This window comes from Suncus etruscus, chromosome 11, assembly GCF_024139225.1.
Source record: "Suncus etruscus isolate mSunEtr1 chromosome 11, mSunEtr1.pri.cur, whole genome shotgun sequence".
In the NCBI taxonomy this organism is placed as follows: Eukaryota; Metazoa; Chordata; class Mammalia; order Eulipotyphla; family Soricidae; genus Suncus; species Suncus etruscus.
The window spans coordinates 40820598-40836247 of NC_064858.1; the positions used below are offsets into that span (position 1 = coordinate 40820598).

Consider the following 15650-nt stretch of genomic DNA (forward strand, 5'->3'; position numbering starts at 1 on the left):
ATTAGCAAACAAAATCCTAGAGCAGATGATAGAAAATGCTATACTGTGACTAAGTGAGATGTATTGTAGAATGCAAAATTGGTTTAATATTGAGATAATAGTAATTTCTACGTAATAATAAACATTGGGTAATAGCAATCATGGTTTATGAAATGTTTTGTCACTCAAGAAAAGATGGACAATCTCTAACATAGTAAAAAAATTCATGATGTGGGATGGGGTGAGAGAATGGACCCTTATTTGCTGTTGGTGGGAATGTCAACTGGTTCAGCTTTTTTGTTTGTTTCATTTGGGGGGCCACACCCAGCTATGCTTAGGGCTAACTCCTGGCTCTGCATTCAGGGGTCCATCATGGTGGGACACCATATGCACTGCTGAGCATCAAAATCAGGTTGGCAAGCACCCGACTGTTATATCATCACTCACGCCACCCTGATCTAGCCCTTGGGAAAAACAATATGGACATACCTAAAAAAACCCTTAGGAAATGAGTTCTCATATGACCTAGAAATTCCACTTCTTAGCATCTACCCCAAGGGCCCAAAACCTTTATTCTGAAAAGACATTTGCACTCTTACATTCACTGCAGCACTAGTCACAATAGCCAAGGTCTAAAAACAACCATATCCAAGAACAGGTGCCTGGATAAAGAAACTGTGGTACATATATACAACCAAATGTTACTTGGCTATAAGAAAAGAGGAAATTGTGTCATTTGTGATGACTCAAATAAATGTGGAGAGAATCATACGTAGTGAAGTTTGTCAGAAGGAGAGGGACAGACACTGAATGGCCTCTCATATGATGGGCATCTTTAAAGAAGCATAGTGGAGAGACAACAAATATTCAAAGAATATATTCAAAGAAAATAGAGCCTGAGAACTGGTCTTCAGTATGATCGCTGTGGTGTTGGGGGGGGGCAGGCCCCTTCCTGGGAAAATGGTGGAGGGAAGCAGACACTGGTGCAGGTGCAGTATTGAAATATGTTATGCAAGAAAACCTATCATCATCATCATCATCAGTATTGTAAAACCATGGTGTCTAACATGAAACTTAAAAAAATAGCTAATGTGAACCCACAAACCAGCCCCTATTTAACAGAGAAACATCAGATACATGGACTGATGTACACCTGTGAGAAGCTGGGAAGGAAACCCATTCCCCCTCCCACACACACACCATGGCTTTACCCTCTCTCAGCCCCTAAGTAGCCCTCCAGTCTGCTATTTTCTGCAGCCCCAGGAAGGCATGGGAAAGGCACTCAAGGCCAATCATGGGTACCCCAAGCTGGTGTCACAGAGACATATAGCTCATAGATTTGACCATTTCTTGCCAAGGGGCAAATCTGGGAAGCTTGGAGGAACACCATGAGGCCCAGCACATCCCAACCAGTCAGAGAATTGTGTCAGCTAAGAGGAGCATGCTTTCATGTCCTGTGCCCAGAGAACCATCCCGAGGAAGAGAGGGTGCTTCAGGCAGGGGAAAGATGCAGAACATATGGAGGATGTGCATTGGGGGGGGGGGTGACCAAGGTGCAGGGTCTTCCACACACAAGCCCCAGGCTCACTCTTTTCACGTCAGGGACAAAATGGTGTATTTCTGCAGGCTGGAGTGCAGGGTACCATGGGCGCACTCATATGGATGACACGATGCCCTGGGTGGGGGAGACTTTTTAACATACATATACCCTGTCAGGCCTTTTGGAGTTTGAGTCATCCACCAAATGCGCTACAGTCAGTGAAGGCATTTTCACCATTGAGTGCCCAGAGCCCATCTGGAGGGCTGCCTGGAATAGGCCCTGGGGCTGAGCACAACTGTTCCTAGGGAGTTAGCTAGAATTAGGCAGGGGTTCAGGAGTAGCCGGAGCTGGGGGGATGTGGTGCCTACCTGTCGGGCAGCGCCTGCAGCACGGTGGGCATCAGCACCCCCGAGATAGCTTTGTAAAGGATGGAGTCGCACACGCCGACGATGTTGACCACAGTGGAGGAGCCGAGCACCGGGAGCATGTGGGGTGGCATCCCTTGCCAAAAGTGCAGGAGAAAACTCTGAACCTGTGGGATCCCAAGGGGACAAAAGCCAGGAGTTACCAGGGGCCTCTCCACCACCCAGGATTCTGCCAAGGCCACTCCTGCCCAGAACATCATCCTCTCTATGTTCTTACCCCCACTGCTGAGTTCTCCTGACCCCAATCTCTGCGTGGTCTCCCTGGCCCCACTGTGGAAGGCTTAGGGAATAGCAGCCTGTGTCCTAAGGAAAAAGGGCATAAGAATCCACATGCCCCTCACCTGATCAGGGGCTGGGGGATGTGAGGGGATGTGAGGGAGACTTCAAAAAGCTCAGCATGAGGGTCTCACTATACACCTGTGCTCCTGAAGGGAGTGTGGGGCTCTAGGAAGGAAGGAAGGAAGGAAGGAAGGAAGGAAGGAAGGAAGGAAGGAAGGAAGGAAGGAAGGGAGGGAGGGAGGGAGGGAGGGCGGGAGGGAGGGAGGAAGGAAGGGAGGGAGGGAGGGAGGGAGGAAGGAAGGAAGGAAGGAAGGAAGGAAGGAAGGAAGGAAGGAAGGAAGGAAGGAAGGAAGGAAGGGAGGGAGGGAGGGAGTAAAGGGAGGGAGGAAGGAAGGAAGGGAGGGAGGGAAGGAAAGGAAGGAGGGAGGGAGTGAGGGAGGGAGGAGGGAGGGAAGAGGGAGGGAGGGAAGAGGAAGGAGGGAAGAGGGAGGGAGGGAGACATCTAGTTAGATGTCTGGGGAAGGAGAAGCTGGAGTCAGAACACTGTTCTTCCCACATTGGCTCTGCTTCTCCCAGTTCAGAGCCCTTGCCTCACTGCCTGCTACTCTATTTCATCCAAGCTAAGAAAATCCAGACATGTGAAGGCTACATCCCAGAGTTTAAGTTCTGGATCCATGACCAGGTAGAGCACAGTAACTTTCAATTTCGGAATGATGTTGGGTTTAGAGCTCCACTCTGTTCAGGACTTACTCCTGTCAGGACTCAGAGGATCTTATGTAGTGCTGTGGATGAAACCTCTGTCTATCTTCTGTCTATCCAACCCTTGATTTATGTTTTTTTACCTTTGAAATGACAATAAAAGTCATCTTCACTGCAGAAGTTTGGGTAAAGATCCCTAAAAGGTATTTATGGTGGAGCTGATAGGGTTGGATGTAGAATTAGAGTGCATTGCTGTGCTACCACTCCAGGACAAAGAAGTCAGGGCCTTGCCTTCAGTGGTTGGGGCTCCTTGGCCTGACTCTTGGGGTATCACTCTGCCAGGATCCCCACTATGGCTCTGCTCACCCACACTTGTTCTGTCACTGGGACACCTGGTGGCTGATATTGGTTATGCCTGGTGATGATTCTGGCTATTGAACAAGGGATTTGCCCTCTCTAAAGACCCTTTACTGCCCCTCCCCAATCCTGGAATCTGTGGGACACCAGCCTCGGGCTATACCCTGCGCCTTCCTCCCTGCCTGTCCTTCCAATGCTTAAGAAAACATCTTTAGAGACCAGCTCTGCCTCTTTGATTCCTGCTATCTGACAGATTCTGTGTTCATTTGTTTTTCTGAGCTCTCCTTATTTGCATTGCTACATTAAAAAAAAAAAAGAGCAGTCAATTTCTAGAAGAAATTTTGGAAAAGAACCATGGATGTGTGGGTTAAACAAATCTGTGGGAAACTTGGTGTCTTTAGTAGACTTCTCCCTGCCTGTCTGAAGCCTTACAAGGGCACAAGCATCTGATCATTCGTTCTACCAGGGAGTTTCTGCAGAGGTGTGTTGCTGAGTTTTGGTCTCCTTTAACTCTCTCTGTGATTAAGGCCATTTCATACCCAATGGCCCTGGATCCTGGAGTGAGAAGGAGAAGGAAGGAAAATGGTTTGACAAGAAGACTTACAATCTCAAGGTAGACAGAGAAGTTTGTATTAGGAGATAAGAGTCAACTGTGGCCTCCTAGTGGATCATTAAGGATGAGAGAGATAAGAGTTGAGGTTTGTGGCTTTAGCAGTAGAATGAACAGTCAGCAGACTTGGGTAAACTAGAGTTGAGGCAGAAAATTGCAGCTCTTGTTTGACCATGTTAAGGGGTATGCAAATAGAATTTGGAGCTGAGGACTAAATATATGAGTTTTACTAGCTTTCTAGGCAATGGAGTTAATACTGTTAAAGCTATTTGTAGAATGCAGTGACATATGTAAAATGCCTGGCATCATGGAGACATTTAACAAATGGAAACCTAGCATTCAACAGAAGGGAGCATTCATCACTCCATTTCATCAGTGAAATGACTGAAAATGATCATGTAAAGTAAGCTTCTGGGAAAACTGACTTCCTTTTCCTCTCAACCCTGGCTCCCTCACCTTCTAGGAGATTTTTTTTCCTTAAGAATATAAATTTTCGAGGGAGGGACTTCAGAGCATAAAAACCGGCTAACCTTTGCAAAAGCTGGCTCCCTGTGTGTGACACCAGGCGGGGAAAATCCACGAAAGTACACCGGCCCAGTGGGGCTCAGCTGTGAAAGACTGTGAGTGTGACCTGTCTATGTCTGTCTACTGTCCTCTTGCGTGAAACTCTTGCGAGTGGGGCAAAAAGAGGCTCAGAGGAGCACGGCCTCTCCGCTTCGCTACGCGGCCGTGCACTCTTTCTAAGGAAAGAACTCCATTGCAACAAGAAGGAAAAATCACACTAAGAACGGCGCTATATCACAGAAGCAAACATTTCTCTCTGGACTGTCTTCTCTGTTGCATGCTCGGGCCTAAGATTTGACCCAGTGTGAGGCTTCATCCACTGAGGACTCCCCTCCTTTAGAGGCAAGTCAGCCCATCCAGAAAGGGAGGAGCCAGAGGAGTGTGCTGCCTACATCATATAGACAATGAATACCACTACAACACGTAGAAAAACCCACAATACAAGTGTGACAATGGGGAAACAACGCAGGCCAGCATCAGACATAGAGAATGAAGATGACAATTCTGAGGACCAGATAATGACTGAACAACTAATCAACCTCTCAGATAAGGACTTTAGACTAGCAATATGGAAGGTGCTCAACAGACTCCAAGAAACCATGGATCGAGTTGAACAGAACACTAATAAGAACCAAGAAAATATGAAGGCAGAAATGACAAAACTCCAAACTGAAATAACATGTCAACTAACAGGACTGAAAAAGTCAGTAAACGAAGTGAATGACAAAATGGATAAGCTCTGGGACAGGGTATCAGAAGCTGAGAATAGACTTGGTGCTGTGGAAGATGAGATACATAACAATTCCATACAGCAGGAGAGATTGGACAAAAAACTTAAAGCAAATGAGCAGACAATGGAAAAATTAGTCAAAGAATGGGAACAGACGAAAATAGAAGTCTATGATAAGATCAACAGAAACAACTTAAGAATCATTGGAGTCCCAGAGACCCAGGAAGAAAATTTCCAGGAAGAATCAATGGTCAAGAACATCATTAAAGAGAAACTTCCAGAGCTAAAGAATATATGTGATCAAATCCTGCATGCCCGAAGAGTACCAACCAAAAGAGACCCCAGAAAAACCACCCCAAGACACATCCTAGTCACAATGACAAATCCCACAGATAGAGACAGAATTCTGAAAACAGCAAGATCAAAAGGGGAAATCATGTTCAAGCAAGCTTCCCTGAGATTTACAGCAGACCTGTCACCAGAAACACTCAATGCCAGAAAGCAGTGGTGGGATATTGTGACAAGACTGAATGAAATGAATGCTTCACCCAGAATACTATACCCACCAAAACTCACTTTCCGGTTTGATGGAAGAATACATGGTTTCACAGACAAAAAACAGCTCAGAAACTTCACAGACACAAAACCAGTCTTAAGTGAAAAACTGAAAGACCTAATCTAAGACAAGACTACCCAAAAGACACACCAAATTTTGAAATAAAGATGGCGTTAAATCCCAGGACAATTCTTTCTCTCAACGTCAATGGACTAAATGCACCAGTTAAGAGACACAGAGTGGCTAAATGGATCAAAAAACTCAATCCAACCTTCTGCTGCCTACAAGAAACGCACCTGAATAGTCAGAACAAACATAGACTCAAAATAAAAGGCTGGAGAAAAGTTATCCAAGCAAACAACACCCATAAAAAAGCTGGAGTGGCCATACTAATATCAGATAATGCAAACTTTATACTCAGGAAGGTTGTAAGGGACAAAGACGGACATTTTATATTAATCAAGGGGTACGTAGAGCAGGAAGAATTCACTCTCCTAAACATATATGCACCGAATGAGGGGCCAGCAAAATATTTAATACAACTGTTAACAAATCTGAAAAATAATATCAACAACAACACAATAATTGTGGGGGACCTTAACACGGCTTTGTCAACACTGGACAGGTCAACCAGACTGAAACCCAACAAGAATATACTAGACCTGAGGAGAGAAATGGAAGAAAGAGGCCTAGTGGATATATATAGGACACTCCATCCCCAGAAACCTGGATACACATTCTTCTCCAATGTACATGGGACATTCTCCAGGATAGACTACATGCTGGCACATAAAACATACCTCCATAAGATCAAGAGGATAGAAATTTTGCAGACTACCTTCGCTGACCACAAGGCTCTGAAATTATTTGTGAACTCCAAAGGGACTCAGAAGAAACACTTTAACACCTGGAAGTTAAACAGCCTCATGCTCAATAACCAGTGGGTCCGAGATGAAATCAAGGAGGAAATCAAAAGGTTCCTGGAAACAAATGACAATAAAGACACAAACTCTCAGAACTTATGGGACACAGCAAAAGCAGTACTGAGAGGAAAATTTATAGCTTTGCAAGCACACATCAGGAAGGAAGAAGGAGCTTACCTGAGTAGCTTAATGACACAGCTAATAGAACTAGAAAATGCTCAACAAAAGGACCCAAGAATAGGAAGACAGAAGGAAATAACAAAGCTGAGAGCAGAAATCAACGAAGTGGAAACTCAAAAAACAATCCGAAAGATCAACGAAAGCAGAAGTTGGTTCTTTGAAAAAATAAACAAGATTGATAGACCACTGGCAAACCTAACAAAGAAAGAGAGAGAGAGAAACTTGATAACTCGTATCAGGAATGAAAAAGGAGAGATCACTACTGATATGACAGAGATTCAAAGGGTAATCAGAAACTACTTTGAAAAACTCTACGCCACTAAAAATGAGAACCTGGAAGAAATGGATAAATTCTTGGACTCTTATAATCTTCCACGGTTGAAGGAAGAAGATGTAGCATATCTAAACACCCCCATCACCATTGATGAAATTAAAACAGTAATCAAATGTCTGCCGAAAAACAAAAGCCCAGGTCCAGATGGATTCACTAATGAATTCTATCAAACTTTCCAAGAGGAACTACTGCCAATCTTGGCAAGACTCTTTCATGAAATTGAACAAACAGAAACACTTCCAAATAGCTTTTATGAAGCCAACATCACCTTGATACCTAAACCAGAGACGCTACCAAAAAAGAAAATTACAGACCAATATCACTGATGAATGCAGATGCAAAGATCCTCAACAAAATCCTGGCAAATAGGATTCAATGCCTCGTTAAGAAGATCATCCACTACGATCAAGTAGGTTTCATCCCAGGAATGCAAGGCTGGTTTAACATCCGTAAATCTATCAACATAATACACAACATCAATAACAAGAAAAATAAAAACCACATGATCATATCAATAGATGCAGAGAAAGCATTTGATAAGGTCCAACACCCATTCTTGATCAAAACTCTCAGCAAGATGGGAATGGAGGGAACCTTTCTCAATATAGTGAAGGCCATCTACCACAAGCCAGTGGCAAATATTATCCTCAATGGAGAAAAACTGAAAGCCTTCCCTCTAAATTCTGGCACAAGACAAGGCTGTCCTCTCTCACCACTCCTATTCAACATAGCACTGGAAGTACTTGCTATAGCGATTAGGCAAGAAAAGGATATCAAGGGAATCCAGATAGGAAAGGAAGAAGTCAAGCTCTCACTGTTTGCAGATGACATGATACTCTACTTAGAAAACCCTAAAGACTCTATCAAAAAGCTTCTAGAAACAATAGACTCATATAGCAAGGTGGCAGGCTACAAAATTAACACACAAAAATCAATGGCCTTTCTATATACCAATAGTAATAAGGATGAAATGGACATTAAGAAAACAACCCCATTCACAATAGTACCACACAAACTCAAATATCTTGGAATCAACTTGACTAAATATGTGAAGGACCTATACAAAGAAAACTATAAAACTTTGCTCCAAGAAATAAGAGAGGACACACGGAAATGGAAACACATACCCTGCTCATGGATTGGCAGGATTAACATCATCAAAATGTCAATACTCCCCAAGGCATTATACAGATTTAATGCCATCCCTCTAAAGATACCCATGACATTCTTCAAAGAAGTGGATCAGACACTTTTGAAATTCATTTGGAACAATAAACACCCTCGAATAGCTAAAGCAATCATTGGGAAAAAGAATATGGGAGGAATTACTTTTCCCAACTTTAAACTGTACTACAAAGCAACAATTATCAAAACAGCATGGTATTGGAATAAGGATAGGTCCTCAGATCAGTGGAATAGGCTTGAATACTCAGAAAATGTTCCCCAGAGATACAACCACCTAATTTTTGATAAAGGAGCAGGAAATCCTAAATGGAGCAGGGAAAGCCTCTTCAACAAGTGGTGTTGGCACAATTGGATAGCCACTTGCAAAAAATTAAACTTAGACCCCCAGCTAACATCATGTACAAAGGTAAAATCCAAATGGATTAAAGACCTCGATATCAGCCCCAATACCATAAGATATATAGAACAGCACATAGGCAAAACACTACAGGACATTACAGGCATCTTCAAGGAGGAAACTGCACTCTCTAAGCAAGTGAAAGCAGAGATTAACAGATGGGAATATATTAAGCTGAGAAGCTTCTGCACCTCAAAGGAAATAGTGCCCAGGATACAAGAGCCACCCACTGAGTGGGAGAAACTATTCACCCAATACCCATCAGATAAGGGGCTAATCTCCAAAATATACAAGGCACTGACAGAACTTTACAAGAAAAAAACATCTAACCCCATCAAAAAATGGGGAGAAGAAATGAACAGACACTTTGACAAAGAAGAAATACGCATGGCCAAAAGACACATGAAAAAATGTTCCACATCACTAATCATCAGGGAGATGCAAATCAAAACAACAATGAGATACCACCTCACACCCCAGAGAATGGCACACATCACAAAGAATGAGAATAAACAGTGTTGGCGGGGATGTGGAGAGAAAGGAACTCTTATCCACTGCTGGTGGGAATGCTGTCTAGTTCAACCTTTATGGAAAGCGATATGGAGATTCCTCCAAAAACTGGAAATCGAGCTCCCATACGATCCAGCTATACCACTCCTAGGAATATACCCTAGGAACACAAAAATACAATACAAAAACCCCTTCCTTACACCTATATTCATTGCAGCTCTATTTACCATAGCAAGACTCTGGAAACAACCAAGATGCCCTTCAACAGACGAATGGCTAAAGAAACTGTGGTACATATACACAATGGAATATTATGCAGCTGTCAGGAGAGATGAAGTCATGAAATTTTCCTATACATGGATGTACATGGAATCTATTATGCTGAGTGAAATAAGTCAGAGAGAGAGAGAAAAACGCAGAATGGTCTCACTCATCTATGGGTTTTAAGAAAAATGAAAGACACCCTTGTAATAATAATTTTCAGACACAAAAGAGAAAAGAGCTGGAAGTTCCAGCTCACCTCAGGAAGCTCACCACAAAGAGTGATGAGTTTAGTTAGAGAAATAACTACATTTTGAACTGTCCTAATATTGAGAATGTATGAGGGAAATGTAGAGCCTGTTTAGGGTACAGGCGGGGGTTGGGGGGGGAGGAGGGAGATTTGGGACTTGGGTGATGGGAATGTTGCACTGGTGATGGGTGGTGTTCCTTTTATGACTGAAACCCAAACACAATCATGTATGTAATCAAGGTGTTTAAATAAAAAAAAAATTAAAAAAAAAAAAGAGAAAGAAATGTGATGGAAGTGGATCTGTGTAGCCCTAAATGTTCCTTTTAATGCCTGTGGACTTCATATGTAGATCTATTACAGTGATTTTATATTATATAAAACATTGATTTTTTTTATACATCTCTGAAGCCACTAGATAAAAACATATTGAGTTTAGAATGACTCTGACAACTGCAAATGACAGAACTTTTCCTGAGACCATGAAGAAAGCCCTTGGGGTTTGACAGTTAATATGTTCAGAGCCTATAGTCAGTCTTGTGACAGCGTGCTCCAAGGGTGGAGACACCCTGTATCTTTTAGGTCAAGAAAAATTTTTTCACTGTTTACTGTACATATGCAAAGGAAAACAAAAATCAAAAACAAGAAAACACTTGCCACATCTACTCCTCCATTTTTATTTTTTATTTTATTTTTTTTAAATTTATTTATATTTATAGCTTCTTGATAGGGTCCCAGCCTTTTTATTTATTTTTTAAAGAACCATAGAACCTGAATCATCTGGTTATGCCTCACATTTATGTGTCTCCCTACAAACTGAGAAAAGAAAAAAAAGTGGATGGGACCCAGGGGTCAAATAGTCCCAGGTGCATAGAGTGGAATTAAAAATAGTCAGCCCTAAATATCCAAACCAATGTCAAAGACAGTAGGATCAAGAGACCCAAACTATAACAAGGTACACAAAAAATGAACCTGTTATGCTAGCAGTCTAGGTGGCAATAATGGAGGTACAGAATGCATACTGGAAACTATGGTGAAGGGAGGTCAACACTGGTGGTAGGAATGGCTGTCCCTGTGTTACAGAAATACAACTGTGAAAAACTTGGACAAAAATAAAAAGTAAAAAATTTATAAAAAAAAAAAAAAAAAAAAAAAAAAAGAATATAAATTTTCGGGGCCGGGCGGTGGTGCTAAAAGTAAGGTGCCTGCCTTGCCTGCGCTAGCCTTGGACGGACCGCGGTTCGATCCCCTGGTGTCCCATATGGTCCCCCAAGCCAGGAGCAACTTCTGAGCACATAGCCAGGAGTAACCCCTGAGCATTACCGGGTGTGGCCCAAAAACCAAAAAAAAAAAAAAAAGAATATAAATTTTCTTTCAATTTTATATATTTAAAATAATGTTGCTTTTGGTCTTCCTAAAACATGTATTATGATCAGTTATGTCAACTATGTGATGCATTTTCTTTAAATTTTAAAAAGTATGAAAGAAGAAGAATATCAATATAACTTTTCTATTTATTTATTTATTTTTGGTTTGGGACCACACCTTGCCCAGGTGTTACTCCTGGCTCTGTGCTTAGAAATACCTCCTGGCAGGCTCAGGGGACCATGTGTGATGCTAGGGGTCAAACCCAGGTCAGTTGCATGCAAGGCAAAAGCTTTACCTGCTATCACTCTAGCCACTATTTATTTCTTATATTCAGGTCATTTCTAGTGTATTGGCACCTTCATAGAAGCATATTGATGACTTTCAATCAGGACAATTAATTGCCACAGTGTTGAAAAGATCTCAACAAAACAACCCACCCACATATCATTTATTATCCTAAAATTCAAAATCAGACATTTTTCATACACAGTATCTACTGGTCATCATGATTTTATGAGCTATATATAATTATTATATTTCATAGGAAAAATATACTATGCTCAAAGAGGTTGTAGACTACTAAGTGGTAGCTTTGGGACTCTTACTATCTGTCTTTACAGTTCTTTGTGCAATGTAATCTGGAAGATGCTTTGTTCCAAGCCCCCCTCAGACAGGCTTGTACATACTAGACTTGCCTGATCATGCCTCAAGTATGATACTGTTACATTCACCCACATATCCATTCATCCACCCAACTACTCATTCATGTAGTTAGCTTACCATCCACTCACCTAACAGCTGTTTACTGAGAACCTGCCCAGGCCAGAACCTACCCACAAAATATTTTATTATGATGCCAGAAAACAAACAACAAACCAGCAAATGAGCAAGATGTAATAGAAGCAAAAGTTGTAACCTTAAGATCCTAAAGACCTAATCAGGCTACAAAGTGAAAGTGTAGCAGGCACTCACCATCTATCATGGTGTCTTTTCTCAACTGTGGGAAAGAGCCAGACCCTGAGAGGCAAAATATCAAAAACTACTTCCCTACATACCCTGTACTCTTTTTTGGGGTGTTAGAGTTAAGCAATGTCATAAGAAAGCATCTTAAGCTGGAAGTTCCAGCTCACCTCATGAAGCTCACCACAAAGAGTGATGAGCTTAGAGAAATAACTACACTGAGAACTATCCTAACAATGAGAATGTTTGAGGGAAATAGAAAGCCTGTGTAGAGTACAGGTAGGGGTGGGGTGGGGAGGAGGGAGAATTGGGACATTTGGAATGTTGCACTGGTGATGGGGGGGAGTGTTCTTTACATGACAGAAACCCAACCACAATCATGTTTATAATCAAGGTGTTTAAATAAAATATTAAAAAAAAGAAAGCATCTTAAAACCAAATAACCAAATAACTTTGCCAGGAAGGTGGGAAGAATTTTGGATTAGATTAGCTCTAACCAACTCTGTAGCCTGTCTTAATTCATTGGTTAAATTTATCTGATAAGAAATAGCATTTGTAAGACCTTTTATAAAGACCAGGCATGTCTCATCTTCCAGTTGTCCTAGACTTAGACTCATTAGGCCATTACTTCTGCCATTACTTCTAGAATAAGGGAGGGAAGCTTTTCCTATAGAAAGCAAGTGTTGGGTCAAAATTTGGGGCTTCCTAACTGGTACCTTTACCCTAGAAGCACTCTGCCTGTCACAGAAGTACTTTACACTGGACTTCCAGAAACAGTCTACTGGCTTAGGAGCCCTCCTCTTACTGCCTGGGCATAGTGTCTAACTTTTCTCTTCATGTCCAAGTTCAACAGCACTGAAAGACACCATTACATACCCAGGAAGCATTTCTTTGTGAATACACTAAGAAAGGTGAAGAGCATGTTTAGATGAATACAAGATACAAATAGAAGATACAAGAGAAGCCTATCACTAGTTTTGCTATAAATACTGTGGCAGAGAAGGACTACTATTCACTTGAAAGCTGAGCAGCTTCTATGGTGAACCCCTGTCCTGTAAAAATCCACTTTCCAGCTTCCTCTGCATCAAGGCAGGGCCATGAAGCCATTCCAATGATCATGAAGCTCTTGTCAACCCATTACAGGGTAAGTGATGTGTCTTATTTCTGATCTGAAGATATTGAGTAGGGCATTAATCAGCCAAACAAAGAGGATGTCAGGTTTGTAGGGCAGAGGGTGGCTGCAAGGCAGAAGAAACCTGGTGCCTCGGTCCAGAAACCAATTTTCCATACAAGAACATCTACATTGGGTTAAGGTATGAGTAAGACATAAATTTCTAATGTTTTAAGTCTCATTTGTAAGGTGAGCTACTTTCTATAGAAACTTGTGTTGTCTTGACTAATCACAGATCATTCTTGGTCCCAATTTTTTAAAATGTAAAACCATTTTCCAAACCATAGTTTGAGAAAGCAACTTTTCCCTCTCAACCACAGAGCCAATGAAACTTAATACATTAGATCCAAACTATAACAACTGAGCTTGAAAATGTGCTTATTAAGGAGATAAGGAGACATTGGTGAGGAAAGAAGACAATGGTGGTGTGATAGGTGTTAGAACAGTTTATCAGGGCCGAAGAGATAGCATGAAGGTAAGGCGTTTGCCTTACATGTAGAAGGTTGATGGTTCGAATCCTGGCATCCCAAATGGTCCCCTGAGCCTGCCAGGAGTGACTTCTGAGCGTAGAGCCAGGAGTAACCCCTGAGTGCTGCCGGGTGTGACCCATCCCCCAAAAAAGAACAGTTTATCCCTGAAATTCAATTATGAATAACTTTATAAAACACAGTATCTTAAAATAAAATTGTTTTAATTAGTAAAATAAAACCTGAAATGGTTGTCAAAGAAATTTTGAACATTCTTTAAAAATCATAATAGGGCCAGAGATAGTACAGCAGGTAGGCATTCTGTTTGCCTTGCATGTAGCCAACCTGAGTTTGATCCCTGGTATCTTTTATGGCTCTCCACTAGGAGTAACCCTTGAGGGCAGAGCCAAGAGTAAGTACAGAGTAATGCTAAGTGTGGCCCCAAAACAAAAAAACCCCAAAAAATAAAATCCAGGAGGTAAATGTTATGAGAATATAGACTACTGTTTCCTTACCAATACACTGCTCTCCTTTTGAGCTGGGAGACAGTCAAACCCATGACCCCATGCATTGGCCCTGGGCACAGGAGAGTTCTAATGCCACTAAGAGCAAAGGCCCCAATGAACGTTCAGTGGTGGGAGACCCAGGGTGGTCAGGAGGAGCAGGATAGATGAGCACTTGGAGCATGTCCCCTCCTACAGAATCCAAACCCTTGGAACACAGAGTGGGCTCTGAATCTTTCCTACTGAATCCTACTGGCCCTCTCGGATCCCTGAGATCCTATGTCACTTCCAAATTGGATCCTAATATATTATGTCCAAGGTATTTGGAGGGGGGAGGTGTTGTTCTTTCCTGCAAGGTTTTTTTTCTCTAGAAAGTTCTATCTATAGGGATAAACAATGTGAATTTTTGTTCGTTTGTTTGGGGGCTACATCTGGTGATGCTCAGGGGTTATTCCTGGTTCTGCACTAAGGACTGACTCCTGACAGGCTAAGGAGACCATATGGGATGCCAGGGATCAAACTTGGATCAGCCATGTGCAAGACAAATACCCTACCTGGTGTACTATTGCTTAGGCCCCTGAAAAATGTGATTTTATACCACTCCTCTAGAAAGCTCTTTTACATGATATTACATCAGTGAAGTGGTATTGAAACAGTTCTGTAATGGGTGCTTTCATCCTCCTTTTTTCTCGCTGAAACATTTTTTGTTTTGTTTTTGTTTTTAGGCCACAGCCGGTGATGCTCAGGGGTTACTCCTCGCTATGTGCTCAGAAATTGCTCCTGGCTTGGGGGATCATATGAGATGCTGGGGATCAGACACCCTACCACCTGCGCCACTGCTCTGGCCCCTGAAATATTTTTTGATAAGAGTGAAATAACCAGTTGCATTGTTATTGTTCCAAGGTAACTATGCTGCCTGGATGGGCCAGACCTAAGGAGGGAACCAGCCCCCAAAGCACCAAAAGCTGAGCAGATTAGAGGCAAAAGAGGATGAAGCCCCTTCTCTCATTTCACAGATCCATCCTGCCATTCTAACGGTGCTGAGCCCTGGACACAATTTTCTTTCCTATGGGCTGGGTGGTGATTTAGTAGCTGAAGCTAGGAAAAGGCCAGCCCCAGTGTTACTCACACTTGGGCCTGAGCAATGGGGCTGTAATGGCGCCTGTTTCCTAGAGCAGATTGAAGGGTTCCCAGAAGACCTGTTACCTGACCTGTGCTAGGGGCACAGCAGTTCAGTACTAAGTATCTCCAGCCTCATACAAGTTGACCTACCTCATCAAAGTTGGCTCTTATTACAGTGTCCAGGATCCGCTGACAGTGTGTTCTGTACATCATAATGAAGGTGGAAACCTGTGGAGTGGGGAGGGATCAACAACAAAGACATCCATGACCACAGATTCCTGCT

General features: G+C 42.3%; 1 protein-coding gene across 1 annotated transcript in view; it reads right to left on the minus strand.

The window, feature by feature from the left end:
- RFX4 (regulatory factor X4) overlaps positions 1-15650 on the minus strand; it is a 178487-nt gene that overhangs the window by 72834 nt on the left and 90003 nt on the right. The window contains exons 7-8 of the mRNA XM_049783113.1: positions 15518-15595; positions 1888-2051 (exon numbers count right to left, since the gene is read on the minus strand). Of these exons, the coding sequence (XP_049639070.1) occupies positions 1888-2051; positions 15518-15595 (242 nt within the window). The remainder of the gene's footprint in view (positions 1-1887; positions 2052-15517; positions 15596-15650) is intronic.